Source organism: Camelus ferus, chromosome 9 (assembly GCF_009834535.1).
Source record: "Camelus ferus isolate YT-003-E chromosome 9, BCGSAC_Cfer_1.0, whole genome shotgun sequence".
Taxonomy (NCBI): Eukaryota; Metazoa; Chordata; class Mammalia; order Artiodactyla; family Camelidae; genus Camelus; species Camelus ferus.
The window spans coordinates 77,587,751-77,606,418 of record NC_045704.1 but is presented as its reverse complement, the minus strand read 5'-3'; the positions used below and the strand labels follow the sequence as shown (position 1 = coordinate 77,606,418).

Below are 18,668 nucleotides of genomic sequence, written 5' to 3'. Positions count from 1 at the left end.
CTAAATTCTTCCTGAGCCTGCTCCTCACAGCTATGGTTTCAGGCCTCACTAACTCTTAGTGAGCTAATGTAGCAGTTAGTCACTGTTTTTCCTGCTCCTAGTTTGGACCCTCTGAAATCCATCTTTGCCATTGTCATCCAAGTATTCCTCTTAGAAAACTAAAGCTGCCTGTCATTCAGCTACTTAGTGCACCCTCCTCCTTTAAGGACCTCATATAAAATAAAGACCAGGTTCCTCAGCACAGCATAGAAGGAGGGCTCTCCATGAGCGGGCCCCATCTCTGTCCCCAGTTTGGCTCCTCCTCTCCTCTCCTTGGAATTTGTGCTCCATCTGTGTCTGAAGGCAAAGCTCCCTGCACATACTGCAATGTTTCACTACGTCTCTGCCTCTGCTGATACCAGTCTGTCTTTGTGCAGGGACATCTCATCTCCCCATTTGCCTTCTTTTGGCTACACTGCTCGTCATTTGACTCAGTTCAGCTGTCTTCTTCACATCTCTGATGCAATGTCCCTCCTTTCCTTACTCTTACCCCAGAGACTGCGTTGCCATAATACTTACCACATGTATCAAAGCTTCTAATCTGTACCCCTTGTTAAACTGTTAGCTCCTTAAGAGCAGGGAGTGTGTCTTATTCATCTTTGTATCCCCAATGCAACGTCTGGTACAGTGCCTGGCACATAGTAGGCACTTCATAAGCACTTGTCATTCTGAATTTCCAAGACCCTGAAGGGGCCCCTGTAAACCGTGTGTGTGTCTGTGGAGCTCAGGCTTGGATGGAACTTCAGTGTGTGTTTTTACTGTCCTGAATGATTGGATACGAATTATTAAAGGTCATACAAGCAGCTGCACAGGATAAAGCTGGAATTTTGATAAGTCATTTATAATCTTTCAGAATGGCCTGTGGGTGTCCAAGAATTTTGGGGGAAAATGGGAAGAAATCCACAAAGCAGTATGTTTGGCCAAATGGTGAGTAACAGAAGATTCCATCTGTGCAGAGCCCTAAACCTTTCCTGACGGTGCTGCCAAAAGTCACATGAATAAATATTGAGCACTTACTATGTGCCAAGTACTCTTCAGGATGTGGTAAGGGATACGAGAGAGGGGTATGACACAGACCTTGACCTGGAGGAGCTTCTAATTCCGCTGGGAAAGAAGACTTAGTCTCGCCAAGTGTTAGTATATAAAGTATAAAATAAGGCGCATTACTGAGTAGCTGCTGGCTACAGAAGGTTTATTCTATGTAAATGATGACATCAATTGCGATAAAATACAGCTTTGATCTGGGGACTTATGTACTCATCTGGAGAGCCATTTCAGTTACGTGGAATGTTGTGAGGAATCACGAAAAAGCTCACAGAGCTTCCAGGCTGCCAGAGTCACACGTCTGTGCCCCAAAGCTCATTCACTCCCCGCCACCCCTGTGCCTGCTTAAAGATGATAGCGTGCAGGAGGCTCTTACCTGGGAGTCAGGTCCCCTTTGTTCTAGCCTGGGTCCACTGCTAGTCAGTGGCTCAACCTCTCTGGGCTTTGGTTTTTCCCTTCTGTGAAAGGAGGTTTGTTTGGGGGATGGTTATTTGAGGGATGGTTGAGCACAGATTGAATTAAGGGCCTTTATACCTCCAAAATTCTGACTAGGCTCAGACCCTTGTTTAGAGCCTCCATCTTCTTTCTCTTTGATTAATTTCAGCAAATTTGTCTATCTGGTTTCCCAGAGGATAGCAGGTTGCTGCTAGAGGTGGAGCATGTGAGTGCGAACAACAAGCACGGGCCACACTGAGAGTCTGCTGCCTGGGAGCCGCGGGGAGGCAGAAGAAGTCTAAGAGCAGGCAGGGGCAGAGCGCAGCAGGACCAGAGTGTCCAGTGCGGTTTCAGGAGGGCTCACGTGCCTCTGTAACTTCTAGTGGGAACCCTGTGTTTCACTTTCACATGGTTGTTGTTCACGAGGATGGACCGTAATCCCAAGGAGGAGTTTAATATTTAATGTCCTCTACTTGGGGAGATAGCAAAATGTGTAATATAGACATTGCCAAAAACGTCTACTAAAATTAACTGAAATATTAAAAAATGGTGCTTAAGTAAAGTGTCCTTTTTTAGAAAATGCTGGTTAAATGAGGTTTTCACAGCACCACTAGGATACGCATGCTGCATCTGCTTTTGTTTTTGTATTTTAGTTAATTGTATTTGTATCCTAGACGGCCTATCAGGAAGGAATTTTTAAAGTCACTAAGTTAACCAGTTATTTAATTCCTGATGCACCTAAAATATGTAGGATATGTTTAAGTAAGACTATAATAAATTTGATCATTGAAACTTATCTTTACGTATATATATCAAATCACCACAATGTGCACTTTTAATATCTTATAATTTTGTCAATTATACCTCAGTAAAGCTAAAAGAAACAAACAAAACTCATCTTTAAAACTAAAAAGTTATTTTCAAATCATATTTTGTATCCTATACAAGATTTTTTACTTTTGTAACTTACTTCTTTGAATAGTTAGATACAAGACAGCTGGGCTTCTGGTAACTGTTTACTCACTTTTTAGATCTTTGGTTTGTAGAAATTTACAACCTAAAGTTCTGAAAGAACATACTCAAGACCCAGCACCCATTTTTTTATTGAAGTATGGTTGAATTACAATACTATATTAGTTTCAGGTGTACAACATAGTGATTCAAAAACTTTATAGATTATACTCCATTTGTGCTTATTATAAAATATTGCCTGTGTTCTCTGTAATGTACAATATATCATTGTAGCTTATTTATTTTATACATAGTAGTTTGTGCCTTACTCTCCTAACCCTATCTTGCTCCTCCACCCTTTCCTGTCCCCACTGGAAGTAACCACTAGTTTGTTCTCTCTGAGACCCAGCACCTTTTGCTGGTGGTAATCATTAAGTATTATCGGGATCTGAATCCAGTTCCCTACAGACTCCCTTTCCAAGTTAGAATTTAAATAATTCAACCTCTGACCTAGTTGTCTATTTGAGATGAAAGATCTAAATTATTTACTGCATGCAAAGTTCTAAGGGAAAACAGTAGGTTCCTTAGGTTCTAAGGGAAAACAATAAAGTATTAAACTTAGTACCTGCCCTGAAGAACTCCGTAGTGTAGCAGGAGAGATAAGGCACACACTGCAATTAAAATAGCCAAACAGGAGACAGAGGAGCGCCAAGTGGCTGACACAGAGCAGCACAGGGCTCCGGAGAAGGGTTTCTCAGCCTCAGCACTAGCGGCGCTCATACTGGACGGTCCCTTGTTGTGAGGCCGTCCTGTGCATAGCGTGACGTTTAACTCCCTCAGTTGTGGCAACCAGACACGTCCCTTGGGGAGCAAAACCGCCCCAATTGAGAACCAGTGCTCTAGAAGTTTGCAGCAAAGGAGACTCCCATTTAGAGTGATAGGGAAAGCTTCATGGAAGAGCTAGATTTTAATCTGGAGCCTGAAGATTGTGAGCATAAAATTTAGTTACATGAGAGAAAAGCGTTTTAAGAAGGAAACACTGTGACCAGATCCAGGTTTGGAGAGTGTAAGTAGACTAGTTTGACTGGCTGGAAGAGCTCACATAAAAAAGGAGGGGACTGTGGGAAATGCCCGGGCCAGGCTGTGGGGAACCTCGATGTAAGGCTGTGGAAGAATCAGGTGTGCAGCATCCAAGAAGGCTGTTTGAGCTGGTACCAGGGATGCTGGCACCCAGTGATGAAGCTTATTAGACCTGCTTGGAGCTAAGTGACTAAGGTTGACACAGTCTATTAGCAGTCCTGAACCGTGTCTTTTCCCTGTCTTTGCCTCATTGTAGGGGATCAGGAAACACCATCTTCTTTACCACCTACGTGAATGGCTCCTGCAGTAAGTATATTTTAGTCCCAGCAAAGAGTGTCCTGGTAGAATATTCTGGGTTGTAAGAGGTAGAAGCATTAAAGTTCCTTCCATTATCCTGTAATTTTAATGCTTAAGACAGCTGTTAATGATTTTTGGGGGGGGGGGGGTCAAAAAGCCAGATTTATTGGGATTTTTTTTTCAGGTTTCAGTTTTATTAGGTAGAATTGTCACAGTTTGACTACATATATACAATATATTGCACGTAAATACATATGTACAATTTACTGCACATTTTTTAAAATTTACAGATATGTACTGTTCATTATTTCTAAGAATGTTTAGAGCTTTAGTTTTTAAACTTACATAATTATCAAAGGAACAAAGCCAACCACAAAATAAGAATTCATTTAAAAAGATACATATACCCCGCTATCAACTAGCTGTTAATGACTTTTAAAATCTTGAAAGTTACATTACTGTGCCAGGATCCAATTAAAAATGCAGGCTATACACAGAGACAGTATACTTAATTTTAGTAATATATTTACGTAAAGTAAATATTGGGCTACAAACAAGAAACAAATTGAAATGCATAGTGATTTCTGCCCAAGAACATGGATTGTGTTTGTGTTGGCCATTGGTTTTCCAGTCAGTGGTACAGTTTCAAAGCAGAAAGCATAATCTTTCACTTATTCATTCAACAGATTCATTTCATATATTCATTCGTTTGCACACCTGCAGTGGTCTGCTAAACACTATCGTAAGGATGGAGAGAACAAGGCACCCAAGGCCTCCTTTCATGGAGGTTAAATTCAAATAAGGTTGTTGGATGAACAGCGGGAAAACCAAAACTCAAACAAGACAACTTAAAATAGAATAATTTCAAACTGTGTCATGAAGAAAGTAAAGCAGGATGCTGTGGTTGTTGGTGTTTTTATGCAACACTGTATTGGAATTAAGTAAACTGTCTTTCTGTCCAGTATTAAACCTCACATGTATAAAGATAAAACCCAAATGTGAATTTCCTATGTCTAACGCTGTATCATTTTTATTGTCACTTGATTAACATGCATAGGATTAAAAATCCTTTTGCTGTAAAATTAAGAGGAATTCTAAAACAGTTGTTTTGAACTAGAGGCTCACTAGTAAGTGAAATTTTAATTAACACTTTGTCTTGTTTAAGAAGCTGACCTTGGGGCACTGGAATTACGGAGAACTTCAGACTTGGGGAAAAGCTTTAAGACCATTGGGGTGAAAATCTACTCATTTGGTCTCGGGGGACGGTTCCTTTTTGCCTCTGTGATGGCTGATAAGGTGGGTATTTGCCTCTTCTCTTCCAGTTCTGATATTTCTGTAAAATATGCCTCAGATAGCTTTTATTATGTGTACTGATGGAGTTTCTTCCCCTTTTACAATATTTAATCAGTGTAAGACTTGGAAGTGATTCTTTTTATAGAGGCCAATTGACTCTTCTGGGCAACTCTGTACTTTGGCCTGTGTCACCATGTGACTTCTGGTATCTGTTTTGAGATATGTAAATCCAGTGTTTGGGCTTTACTCAGACATGGCTGTCTGAAAAAAGGCAATCCACTTGCTCATTTTCCAATAATAATAGTGGAAATATGTAACACTAAGTGAGTACCTACTATATACCAAGTACTATTCTAGGTTCCTGGCATACGACAACTAACAAAACAGATAAATGTCCTGCTTGCAGAGCTTCCATTCAAGTAGGGAGATAGATACTAAATTAATAAATATGATATAATATCAGGTAATGATTAAAACTCTGAAGAAGTTGAAAGCAGAGTAAATCCATAGGAAGTGGCAGGGGTGGGAGCAGTCCTGTTGAATTCAGATCGGGTGGTTCAGATGGGCTCTCTGAGACCTGACTGAAATGAGGGCAGAGCTTTGTGGACGGGAGGCTGGGGAAGCAGGGAGTGCCCAGGCCCTCGGGCTGCAGCCTGCTTGCAGTACTGAAGACGAGTAAGAAGGACAGCGTGGCTGAGCACAGAGAAGGGCCATCCAGAGACGGGGAGCCAGTGGCCAGATCACACAGGCTCTTTATAGGCCGCATTTAAGACCTTGCCTTTCATCCTTCACGTGCTGAGAAGCTGGGTTGCGAGGAGGGGAATGGCATGATTCGCCTTCTCTTTTGACAGAATAGGTGTGTGTGGAGTAGCCTGATGGGGCAGGAATGGAAGCAGCAAGAGCAGTAGTGAGAGAGACGGTAGTTGGACCAGGCCGTTAACAGTAGATGAAGGGAGAAGTGGAAAAATTGTGGATGTATTTTTAGATGTATGGCCAATAGGATTTGCTGATGGGTAAGATATGGATTGTAAGAGAATGAGATGAATCAGGGGTAACTTTAGTGTTTGACCTGAGCAACTAGGTGAATGGTGGTGCTGTTCACTGAGATGGCAAAGACTGCAGGAGACGCGAGTCTGTGGGAGGAAAATCAAGAATTCAGTTTTGGATGCAAGATACCTATTAGTTATCTAGGTGGAGATGTCAAATAAGCATTTGGGTGTATGAATCTCCCCAAATTATATGGTATTTAAAGCCATGTGATTGGATGATGTCTTGTGGAAGAATGAGTAGGTAGAGAAGAGGTGGGAGGGCTGAGCACCTGGTGCCCTGAAGCACCCCAGCACAGAAAGGTGGGAAGGAGATGGAGAAGCCAGCAGGGAAGACTGAGAGGGAGGAGCCAGGGAGGTGGGGAAAATAGGACAGCGTGATGTCACGAAAGCCAACTGAAAGACATGTTTCAAGAAAGAAGGAGTGATCAACTGTGTCAAGTTCAGCTGAGATGTGGAGTTAGATGAGTTCTGAGAATTAGCCACTGGAGTTGGCAAAGTACAGGTTGCTGGTGATCCTGATGAAATCAGTTTCCTTGGAGCACTGGGTTTAAAGACTGGTTGGAGTGGGTTCGGAGCAAATTGGAGACGGGTAGTAGGCACTTTAACTGCAGATCACTCCCTCGAGCAGTTTTGTAATAATCCTCCCAATAACCCTATAAGCTCCGACTGTTATCTCGGTTTTTATTTGAAGAAATTGTGTAACATGCCCGGGGTGACCCAGACGTGGAACCTTGGTGGAAACCCCGTGGTCTGATTCCAGAGCTGCTCACCTACACACTGTACTGCTGCTATCTGCAAAACTAAAATTCTACTGTGTGCTTTGAACTCTAGTTTCCACCTATAACAGTGAGACTAAGACTTAAAGTAAACATCTAAGGTGTCAGTTAGAAAAATAAATTAAATGTACTTGTCACTGAACTTTAGAGTATTTAACATAAGGCGGCTCTGGGACTAATTCTCGTGTCCGGGCTAAACTGTGTCTAGTAGCGACCTTAAAGTACATATCAGACGGTAGGTGTTAACTGCTGCCTTAGCAGACTCCTTTTAACAGCTAAATAAATACTTCCTCATCGGCTGCCTTCTATTAATGTCTGCCTCTCCTTGGCCCCTTCCCAGCCTGTGCGTGTTCCCTTCATTATGGCTGTTCTGATGGCCTTCTGTAAAGAGGAGATGTGTGTCACATCTTGCCTCTCTTCATGATCTCCCAAGTCTGGGTTTCATCTCCATTTTTTAGACTGTTAATTATCTAATTCTTTGGATTATGCCAGAACTATCTCAAAGGGACTAAACTTTTGTTTAAGAGTCATGATTTTAAGAATTCTCTTAGCAAGCACATGCAAACGGCTATAAAACTAAACTAATGATGGTCCCAACAAACCCTTAGTTCTATTGAAGGAAATTGGAATTGGAATGTCAGAGGTTGGGAGGATATCTTACAGAGCCACACCAGAATAAAGAAGTCAAAGAGGAAGCCAAGGTAGCCGTACTTACAATAGAATGGATTGTTCCATTGCCTGGATCTTTGCAAGAGGTTAGAAATAGCTTTGGTACCTGGTACCAGGACCTTTCATTTGTAACAATTGTATCCAGTGAGGAAATGCATAATGATATGTACAATTATTAGTAATAATGTTTTTATTCATGTCCCTGCACATAGCATCTTGGTTGGTAGAAAATTAAAAAGATAAATATTGGCATTTTTTCCCAGGATACAACAAGAAGGATTCATGTGTCAACAGATCAAGGGGACACGTGGAGCATGGCCCAGCTCCCCTCCGTGGGGCAGGAACAGTTCTATTCTATTCTGGCAGCTAATGATGACATGGTGTTCATGCACGTGGACGAACCTGGAGGTGAGAGCTTTGCAGTGGCACTCTTGCACCCTGGAATGTGTAGAGATTTAAGCTCCAAACCCTATTTTGAGTAGCTTTCCTTCTTACATGTTGATTCTTCCCCTTAACCCTAGGAATTTATTAGTGGCTTACTGAACATGCTCTTTTAGAAATGACATGTAGCTTCTGTGAAAAAGGCCACTTGCTTTGCCACTCCAGCACGGTTTGTAGGTAGGCACAGGGTTCCAGAGCAGTGCTGCTCAAAGAAGGGTCAGAAGTCTGGAACTCGTCTGCAAATGCTTTATTACCAAATAAGTAGAGAAAGCACGAGCGAGCATTTAGCAACTCTTACAGCCATTTGGCAAAGTAATTTTATATCTGTTGAGTCTAATAAAAAAAAGTTGAGGATTATATTTTGTCTTTCTTTTGTATTTCATTTTTCTAGTGATTAATTTTTGTCGTATTTTACAGAAGCATTGGTTTGTACATAATTGAAATTTTAAAGTTGATCCTTCACCACAGAGAGTTTGAGAAGCATCATTCTAGAATGTAAAGATTCAAAGAGGTGTAAGATATGAAGCTAAATACAGTGCCTTTGCTACCAAAATGTAATGGGGAGCTTTTCTATAACATTTGATTAATTCATTCAACAAATTTGGCATCTACTATATTTCAGGTACTAAACTAGGTACTAGAATTAAAGATGGCCACGAAGATCTTGAGTATCAAACCTTGATTGATTCTCAGGTCTGCGCCTACATCGTGAAGAGAGGCAGTTGGCTAATGTGTACAGTCAGTCAGTCATGTGTATGGTTAGACTAATATTTTGTCTCTGTTCCCTCCCAAGACTTAGTGTCTTTGTTTGCCTGTTCTAGATACTGGATTTGGCACCATATTTACCTCGGACGATCGAGGCATTGTCTACTCCAAGTCCTTGGACAGACACCTCTACACCACCACGGGCGGTGAAACGGACTTTACCAACGTGACCTCCCTCCGTGGGGTCTATATGACAAGTGTGCTCTCAGAAGGTGGGTCTTGGCATAGCTGTCCTTCAGCTGAACATGTTGGGAGTTGAGGCTTTTGGGGAAAGTGATGGTCCTGTGCCCCCAGTAATGTTGCTTGCCTAGCCAGCAAGCCTGTCCAGGTAAATTCTGGGGCTCCATTTTAAATAAGTTATGGTGAACAGAACTAAAAAAGAACATAGCGACAGCTGGCAGAAAGAAAGATCTGGGGTGTCCTATGTTGTTTAGTTTATAAAATAACCCTTCTGTGTTGGGAGGTCCAGGCCTACAGGAAGGGATTTGAACCACTTACTGCTTTTCTCCTTGTAGAGGGCATAGCAATAGCCAGCAAAGAGTCCTCCTGTATTTTCTTCAGTGGTTCTGCAGAGCTCACCAGGCCTAGTTGTACAAATAAGTGCTTTAAAGTACAAAGACGCTTAAGGTTTTGTTCATTTGTGTATTTATTTTTTGGTAGGAGGTGGGTGATGTTTGTTTTTATTTTGCAAAGACCTTGCAATCATCTACAAAGTCTAAGTGCTATGGTCCCCGAGTTCCTCCCTAACTTCACCTCCCACTCTTCTCCCCTTTGCTCACTCTCCTCTAGTCACTCCAATCCTTAAAGTCCTAAAGTCACCGCCAGTCCTTAAACACACCAGGTTCACACACTCTTAACTTAGAGGTTTGCACTGATTGTCTTCTCTCTCTCCTGAAATGTCTGCAAGGCTGACACCTTCCTCCTCCCAGTCTTTGTTCATGTTACCTTCTGATGAGACCTGCCCGGACTATCTTATTTTAAATTTCAGTGTGCTTCCCCCTGCACACGCACACATACACACACATACACTCTGAGTCCGCCTCTAGCTGTGCAAGCTTTTTCCATAGCACTTACTTTCTAACATACTGTATAATTTACCTGTTTACAATGTCTAGTGTTTGTCTGTCTCACCCAACTAGAATGTATATGTTACAAAGTTTTTCTCCTGTTTGGTTTGTTGATGTATTCCCAAAGTCTTACAGCAGTTTTTACATAGTGGGCATGCACTAAACATTTATTGAATAAATGAATTTTCTTTTGTTTGCTCTCTTTGATTTTCCTTGAAAAACTCAAGGCATAATATCTCTGAATTTCAACCTGCAACAGTTTATATCATTAAAAACAGAGGATGGAGAAGACACATGAGGGAAAAAAAGGTATAAGAAGATAGGATATGGAGTAGTAGAAAGACAAAAATTAAGAATTATTGAGACTTAGGCAAACTCGTTGATATCGTGTTGTTTAGATTCCCTAAAACAAGCCTGGTATCATGGCCTTGTCTGCATAAAGATTAGAATGCCTTCCCATTGTAGATTTTACTTCCAAGGCAAGCAAGCAAGCAAGGAAAAACAGCCGTCATCCTGCTTGTGTCAGTAAGGAGATAAAATGTACCTTTTTCCGAGAGCCTCAGTCTAGATGATTTCTGGAATCAGCTGGGTCCTGGGCAGGTAGGAAGCCTCTTTCAAATACTGTGGTTAGAGTTCTGCTCAGTTCCTCACCAGCCCTGAGCCATTTTGTTGGATGTCACAAGCTTGTGGGACCCCGGGGTTCTGAGGGTGTTGTATAGTCTCTGCTAGGAGAGAGTTACACATGAGAAGCCGAATTTAATAGGGTGCCTCCAGCTATCAGGCTTAATATCATCCTTTCCCAATTCAGATAATTCCATCCAGACTATGATCACTTTTGACCAAGGAGGAAGGTGGAAGCACCTGAGGAAGCCTGAAAACAGTGAATGCGACGCTACCGCAAAAAATAAGAACGAGGTTTGTTTTTACTCCACTGTCATATGTATTTGGAGCAAAGCAGCCATTCTTTTCTGCTCTTGTTAGCGCTGGGCTTTGGAATAATGAAGTTGTGTGCCCGATGAGGGTCCACAGCTAAAGGTGGAAAGTTTGGGTATGAGAGGTTGAAATTAACCAGGTTGTAGGCAATAGGAACTGAAAAAAAAAAAAAGGCCAAAATATTATGGCTTATCTGTCTTTTAAAGAAAAACAAAACTGAAGGCTAACAATTTGTGTTGTACTAAACTGCTGAGTAAAAACAGAGTGGACAGATGGGCTGGTGATTAGCTAGCAGTCATCATGGCAGCTCTGAGACTTTAGGAATTCTACAGAAAGCCATAGGCCAGCTATTCATGAGCAATGCAAAGCTGTGCTGGCTAGAAACAGATGGAGGAGAATGTGGCCTCTCTTCCCCTCTGCCAGGGTTTTACGTGGCCGGTGGGTGTGGGAGGTGACCCGGTGTGGCGTGTGAGAGCAGGACCTGACCCCTCGGAGAGACCGAGAACTAGAAATACAAAGGCATTGCTACAGGAGATCCCAGATTCCATGAGTGACAGGTCTTGACGGGCAAAGGAAAGAGAAAAAACAAACAAGCTTTGTGTCTGGCTCTTATAGAATTTGAGAGGAGCTTAGCAGAACCCAGGGAGTCTTCTTCAAAAGTGACAGCATTAGGAGTTCCAAGCTCTCCTCTGAGTCCTGTGGCTGACGTGCACTCTGCTGTGTAGGTTGGGCTTTCTGTTTTGTTCTAAGAGCCTCAGTGTGAGATAGATGTGCCTACACCACCCCCAACATGCTCTCTCCCTTCTCTGTGCTCAGGAGTGCTGTTGAGTCTCTCTTCCCTCCTACTTCCCTTTCCCCATCCCTCCGCCCTGGCCCTGTTCTGCGCCTGCCCTCCTCACCCTAAGCCTGGGCAGGTACATGGCCTCTTTACCTAGCTTGCCACCGTCACACGTCCATGCCTCTCCCTCCCCAACTCTCTCCATGGTTCCCCTTTGCCTGTGACCTGGTGAATAAAGGCCCCCTCCTCCCCTGTCAGGTTCTCTCCTGCCTTTTCATTGTCATTGCCCGCTTTATCACTGACATCCCCCTGGTAACCTCTGCTGCTTCCTGAACACCCTGCATGTGCCACTTGCCCATGTTATTCCTGGGGAAGTTGTGCCTGTCTTCCCTCCCCCCAGTTCATTAGGATTAGTGGAAATCCTAACCACCCTTAGTGCCCACCTCCACTTAGAATGAGTCATCCCTCTTCATTTCACTAGTAGTTGCCTGAAGTTTTTTAAATTGCAGTAAAATATACATGATGTAAAATTAACATTTTAGCCAATTCGAATGTCTTGTAAAGCACTCATTTTCATCCTGCTTTATACCTCAACTAGTTTCTGAGATATATTTCTTAAAGGCAGGACTGAGTAGTATTTTAAATCACAACCACATCTTGTACAGTATCTTAAATATGTCAGGCATTCATCAAGTTTATTTGTGTGCAGTCATGCTTTAAATATTGATCAGGGGCTTTGGTGTAATGCAGGAATAAAATTAACTAAGACAGATTACACATGAGAAGATAATTGCATAATTTGCTTCCTCCAAGTACACTAATGCATTTCAGAATCAAGAATATCTCACTGAGCCTGTAAGTCAACAAAAAAACCAAATAACTCAAATTTAAAATGGGCAAAGGACTTGAATAGACCCTTCTCTAAAGAATATATACTAATGGCCAGTAAGCACATGAAAAGATGCTCAGTATCACGAATTATTAGGGAAATGCAAATCAAAAAATGTGATTTGCAAGAGATTACCTAAGATGCATTAGGATGGCTACTATCAAAAAAAATAATAAAATGAGTGTTGATGAGAATGTGTAGAAATTGGAATCCTTGTGCACTGTTGGTGAGAATGAAAATTGTGTAGCCACTATGGAAAACAGTATGATGTCCTGAAAAAATTAAATGTCAAACTATCATATGATCCAGCCACTCCACTTCTGGGTATATATCCCAAAGAACTGAAAGCAGGATCTTAAGTGATATTTGCACATGAGTGTTCATGGCAGCATTATTCACAACATTTAAAAGATAGAAGCAATCCAAGTGTCCATCAGCAGATAAATGAATAAGCAAAATGTGGTGTATACATACAGTGGAATAATATTCAGCCTTAAAAAGGGAGGGAATTCTGACACATGCTACAACGTGGATGGAGTGTAAAAGGACATTATGCCAAGTGAAATAAGCCAGTCACAAAAGGACAAATACTGTATGGTTCCACTTACATGAGATACCTAGAGTGGTCAGATTTACAGAGATGGAAAGTAGAATGGTGGTAGCCAGTGTATAGAGGAAGGGGAAATAGGGAGTTACTGTTTAATGGGTACAGAGTTTCAGTTTTGCAAGGTGAAGAAGTTTCAAAGACATGATGGTGATGGTTGCACAACAGTGTGAATGTACTTAACACTACTGAACTATACACTTAAAAATGCTTATCTTAAGATGGTAAATTTTATGGTATGTGATTTTTACCACAATTTTTTTTTAAAGAGTATCACGCGGACGTCTGGGTTAATAAGTTGAAAGCCTTTATTAAAAGGCTCTGTGAGATGAGTAAAACAAATGTACACGTTTGATTTTAATCTAAGCTTTGGTTTCTTTCCACAGTGCAGCCTTCATATTCATGCTTCCTACAGCATCTCCCAGAAGCTAAATGTTCCAATGGCCCCACTCTCAGAGCCTAACGCTGTCGGCATAGTCATCGCCCACGGTGAGCAGCCCGCCCGCACCTCTGCGGGGAGAAGTAGTTGAGCATGCTGAGACTCAGTCTTCGCGTTGAACCCTGAACCCTGTGGGAAAACCACCATACGTGGCTTTTACCATCCTCTGTAGAGTTTCTTGCAAGATAATGATACTGTGGGTTTCTCACAGACTCCCATCAGAGAGCAACAAGATTCCCTGTACCAAATTGTCAGTGGCCTTTTTTTCTATTACAAGAGCCGTGATGGGAAATAACCAGAATAAATACATTCAGAATTTTTCTCTTGACAGTAAGTCCTCTCTGTTTCACTGCTGATGTGTGCTGATGAGATGGTCGATTGTGTTGCAGGTAGCGTGGGGGATGCCATCTCAGTGATGATCCCAGATGTGTACATCTCAGATGATGGGGGTTACTCCTGGCTGAAGATGCTGGAAGGACCCCACTATTACACCATCCTGGATTCAGGGGGCATCATTGTAGCCATTGAACACAGCAGCCATCCTATCAATGTGATTAAGTATGCATGAGCTCAGCTCCACCCACACTGTCTGCATAGAGGGCAACTGTGGGATGTTTTTCAGTTTGTTGGGGGAAAGTTAGAGACCGTGATTCAGATTTGTGCATTCTATAGAGCCGTGGGGAAGATTCTTGAAGGAATTGTGTTTAGAGCAACTCAAATTAAATGGCTTCACTTTTTCCTCCAATTCCCTCTAGCTAGCACTTCTTGTCACTTTAAAAAAATATTCTCTCTCCCCACAAGAATATTATGGAAGCATGTGAGCACTCTGGATGGGAACTGATTCCTTAAGTATAAGTTCTTACTCAGTAATTTCTGTTTGTTGACTTAGAAGCCCAGTCTTACATGGGTCACCAACCTCTCTTTCCTTTGGAAGAATTTTTATTAAAAAGGCATTTTCTTCTTACTCATTCTTCCTCCCCCACCCCTCGCCCCTCCCTCCCTCTCGCCCTCTTTCTTCCTTCCTCCCTTTCCTTCTCTCTTTTCCCTGTTAACTATAGGCATTAACAATTAATATAACTGTCAGTCAGTAAGCCACCACCTAAATATGAGAGTTTTTCTCTGATTTGGGATCAAGCAGCCATAGTGGTTTCCTGATATTCCCATAGTGTTGATTCTCTGTCATGATCTTTCTCTAACTGTGGTTTCAGGTTCTCCACAGACGAAGGTCAGTGCTGGCAAACCTACATGTTTACCAGGGAGCCTATCTACTTTACCGGCCTGGCTTCGGAACCTGGAGCCAGGTCCATGAACATCAGCATCTGGGGTTTCACAGAATCTTTCCTGACTCGCCAGTGGGTCTCCTACACCATCGATTTTAAAGACATCCTTGAAAGGAACTGTGAGTGTCTCCTTTGACCTTTCCTATCAGAAACTTGTAAGCCCATTTCCTAAATAACCAATTGAGTTTAATTTCTTCTAGCTGGAATAAGAAAATCATGTATATGAGAGAGAATTGAAGGATGTTCCACGTGGGTGAGCAGGCAATGGAATGGTATCAGAAAAGCAGCTTCTCTCTTTCGATTAGCCCTGTCCAAGAGAAGTAAAATGAGGGCTACATATATAATTTAAATTCTTCTATCAGCTAGCTACATTATAAAAGTAAAAGAGGTAAAATTAATTTTAATAATAAAATTATTTCAATATAGCCAGAATACTATTTCCACATGTAAGCAATATTTTTAAATTATTACTTTTTAAACAGTCTTTTTTTTTTTTTTTTTTTTTGATGGAGGTACTGAGGATTGAACCCAGGACCTTGTACATGCTAAGCGTGGACTCTACCACTGAGCTATATACCCTCCCCTCTTAAAATTATTAATGAAATATTTTACATTCTTTTTTTCTAAGTCCTCCAAATCCAGTGCATATTTTACACTCACCCTTATAGTAAATCTCAGTTCAGACCAGCCACATGTGGACATATAGGAGAGTATAGTTTCGCACTGTTAGATCTCTGTAACATTTTCTGAGAATTCTGCTTGTAAGGATAATGCATGTTTATGTTTGTCTAAAATTATTTCAAAATACTTCAGGGTTTTTCACCCTTGATTAACAGCAGAACTGTAAAGAGGAAACTTTAGAGGGAAGTGTGTTGCAAAGAGCATCTAACTGATTGTGCCACTTATCAACATGTTGAAGTGAGGAAGTTTCCGTGCAGAGTTCGGCTTGAACATCAGTCACGGGTGAGGCTCTAGTCTGGCCACTGAGCAGGCGTGAAGCCCACACTGACCATTTCCGAATGCTGTGACTTCAAACTTGAAGACATGTTAAAGGCCCAGAAAATGACTTCAGAAAGGAGTTAAAATATTTATTGCAAGGTGTTCCTAAAGAATCACAAGCAAACCCAGGCGCCCAGTACCAAAGATGTTGACATTGTACTGAAAATATGGAGGATAAAAGAAAAAACTGGAGAAAAAGTGACTACCTGTGACCCGTAGTTTCTTATTTGGCATAATACGGTAGAAGACCAAAAGTTTCGAGACGCTTTGTTTGAATTTTGGTCCTGACCATTATGAGACTGTATTAGGGCCCTATTTCCTCAGCATGTCAATTCAGTGACTCCTGCAGGAAGCAGAAGCTCTCAGTGTGGACGTTACTCTTCTACAAGATGTTTCAACATGATTTAAAACTGGAGCCTCATTATTATCTAAATTCCCTAAATAGGCTGTAAAGGAGCTGGCCTATGAGTTTTCCCCTCAGCAGGCAGCTCTACAGTTATCCCTGAAGTTTAACATCATTAAAAGATTTGTTAAGCACCTGCTCTTTAACGGGCTCTGTGCTGGTATTCCTATCCTGAAGAATAAAAACCTCATCCACAATCTTTAGGCCGTAGTCTTTGAGTCATTTTTCCAGGAGTGGATGGTATGATATACTAAGCCAGGTTGACTGTCATCAACAGTCTTCATTTGAAAGCCAGTCAGCAAGAGTTAGAAGTCTAGAAAGAGAATGTGTTCCCTTGTGTTTGAAGCAAACTAACCAATGGTGAAATTAAATCCATGCTTTTGGCTAATTGATATCTTGTCCTAAGAGCAAACATCTAATTGCTTACCTCTGACAGCTCCCGCTAACCGAGGGCACAGGTGTATAAGAATTAAAGACAGCAGCCTCTCAGTGTGGAAGAAACCTTAGAGGTTTTCTATCCAGCTTCCCTCTTCAAAATAAATAAGGTTTTTCCTAAAACTCAAATGGATGGCGAGATCAAAAACTTGTTCTTAGTCATGAGGAAATGCCAGTTGCTAGTAGGCTCCCACTAATGGAACTCTCATGAGCAGTTCCTAAAGGAAGCAAGTCAGACATCCCCACTTTCCCTCTCCTTGTTCTCCCTGTAGCCTGGCAGCTGCCTCACGTGGGTGGAGTCTGTGCCATGCAGTTTCCTGAACAGCCTATCTTTCCTTTAGGTGAAGAGAAGGACTATACCATATGGTTGGCTCACTCCACAGACCCTGGAGATTATGGAGATGGCTGCATTTTAGGCTATAAAGAACAGTACCTGCGGCTCCGCAAGTCATCCGTCTGCCAGAATGGTCGGGACTATGTTGTGACCAAACAGCCATCCGTCTGTCCCTGCTCCCTGGAGGACTTCCTCTGGTACCAGCATCCCTCAGACCCCTGTCAGCCTCTTCCTGTGCTGGAGGAGGCGAAAGACAGTTGAAAAACATTTAAATCCTTTTATTCCCCTTCTTGCTCAAGAGTGGAGAACCGTTGCTTTCTTGTTAAGGAAATTGAGGTGCAGAGAAAGGGAAACAAAGTTGTTAATAATTGGACAGATTATATTATCATGTCAGGCAGCTTATTAATGTGGAGAACCAGCAACAACCCCCAGAAATCCTGACTTGGCCATGGTGGCAAGGAGAGAGGTATATAAGGAGGAGAGAATAAAAAAGTAGAGAGAGAGAAGGTGATAGGACAGAAGCACCAAGAAAAGTGGTACAGGAGCTAAGAGGAAACGACTTCAGCAAACAGCCTGACAGCCTGAGTTCAGCAGGTAGGGCGCTAGGTTTGGGGTTGTCTGTAAGACTGAGCAGAGAGCGTGTGGTTCTGTCCTGAGAGGAGATGGCATCACTGTGTATGGTCCATATGTCCCATCAATGCTTACAGGCCATCATGGTGGACTCCCTAGAGTTCAGGACCATCCAGGCTTAAGGATTAGTTACTTGGCTGGCATAGGGTTAGTTGATTTTGCAAAGGGAAGAGAGTCCCTGGGTAGCCTGGTAGCAGTGTCAGTAAGAGGAGCTTCTTCACATCACAGGTAGTAATCTTATGGAACTTGTTACCTGCAAAGGATAAAAAATGGATTTGGAAAAGAAAGCTGAAGGATTTGGAAAAGAGAGCCAGCAAATAGCAGTCCTGTCCTCCCACATCATATTCTTCTGAACTGCAGGTGACAGAGAACATGAGACTGAGCAAAACCCCAAGTCTGACCCAGCATGTTTCCTCCTGTCTGGCTCATATCTGTATGTGGAATGGCCAGGGGTCCTTCCTCCTGTACTTCCACAGGGGAAAGTATCACTCAGATTACTTTGATGTCACAGCAGGGCTAGAGCTGGTTGATACTGTGAAACTCTGATCCTTAACTGCACTGAGGCGAGGGTCTTAATTACCTGAGCTTCTGCCGTTGGCCAAGCATGCTGTGCTTCTTCAGAGCCGCATGCCTCTGCACGTGCTGCTGCTTCTGCACATGTGCTTGAGAAATGTGTACCTTGTGAGTGGGAAGGGTACGGTCCCTGAAATTTTGGATTGAACGGGTAAACTTCCTACTGGAAGTTTCTCCCTGCTATTGGCAGGATGATGTCTCCTGTATCTTTTTGTTTTCCCTACCCTCTCCCCTAAATACTTGCCAGAAAACCTTGAAGTACAAGCAGCATCTATACATTCACCAAACATTCACTGAATACTTGCTGTGCACAGGGCAACAAAAAGTGATAACAGGATGTTTGTTAGAGACTCTCCTGGTAAGATGCAAATAATTGTGTTGGAAACAGAGGTGGTAAGTGCCTTGGGGATTTAGAGAAGGGAGAGGCTATTCCATCCAGAGCTGAAAGGAGGTGGGTCAAAGGCT

The 18,668-nt window shown here is 42.3% G+C and overlaps 1 protein-coding gene across 6 annotated transcripts in view; it reads left to right on the top strand.

Annotated features, from left to right (window-relative positions):
- Positions 1–18,668, top strand: part of SORT1 (sortilin 1) — a 60,312-nt gene that overhangs the window by 32,753 nt on the left and 8,891 nt on the right. For 4 of the 6 annotated variants that reach the window (XM_032487250.1, XM_032487252.1, XM_032487255.1 and 1 more), the window contains 10 exons: positions 893–966; positions 3,806–3,855; positions 5,012–5,142; positions 7,897–8,041; positions 8,896–9,051; positions 10,715–10,821; positions 13,497–13,599; positions 13,939–14,107; positions 14,758–14,948; positions 17,008–17,197. In XM_032487250.1, coding sequence (XP_032343141.1) covers positions 893–966; positions 3,806–3,855; positions 5,012–5,142; positions 7,897–8,041; positions 8,896–9,051; positions 10,715–10,821; positions 13,497–13,599; positions 13,939–14,107; positions 14,758–14,948; positions 17,008–17,197 — 1,316 coding nt within the window. The remainder of the gene's footprint in view (positions 1–892; positions 967–3,805; positions 3,856–5,011; positions 5,143–7,896; positions 8,042–8,895; positions 9,052–10,714; positions 10,822–13,496; positions 13,600–13,938; positions 14,108–14,757; positions 14,949–17,007; positions 17,198–18,668) is intronic. The other 2 variants (XM_032487251.1, XM_032487253.1) reach the window with 1 other exon arrangement.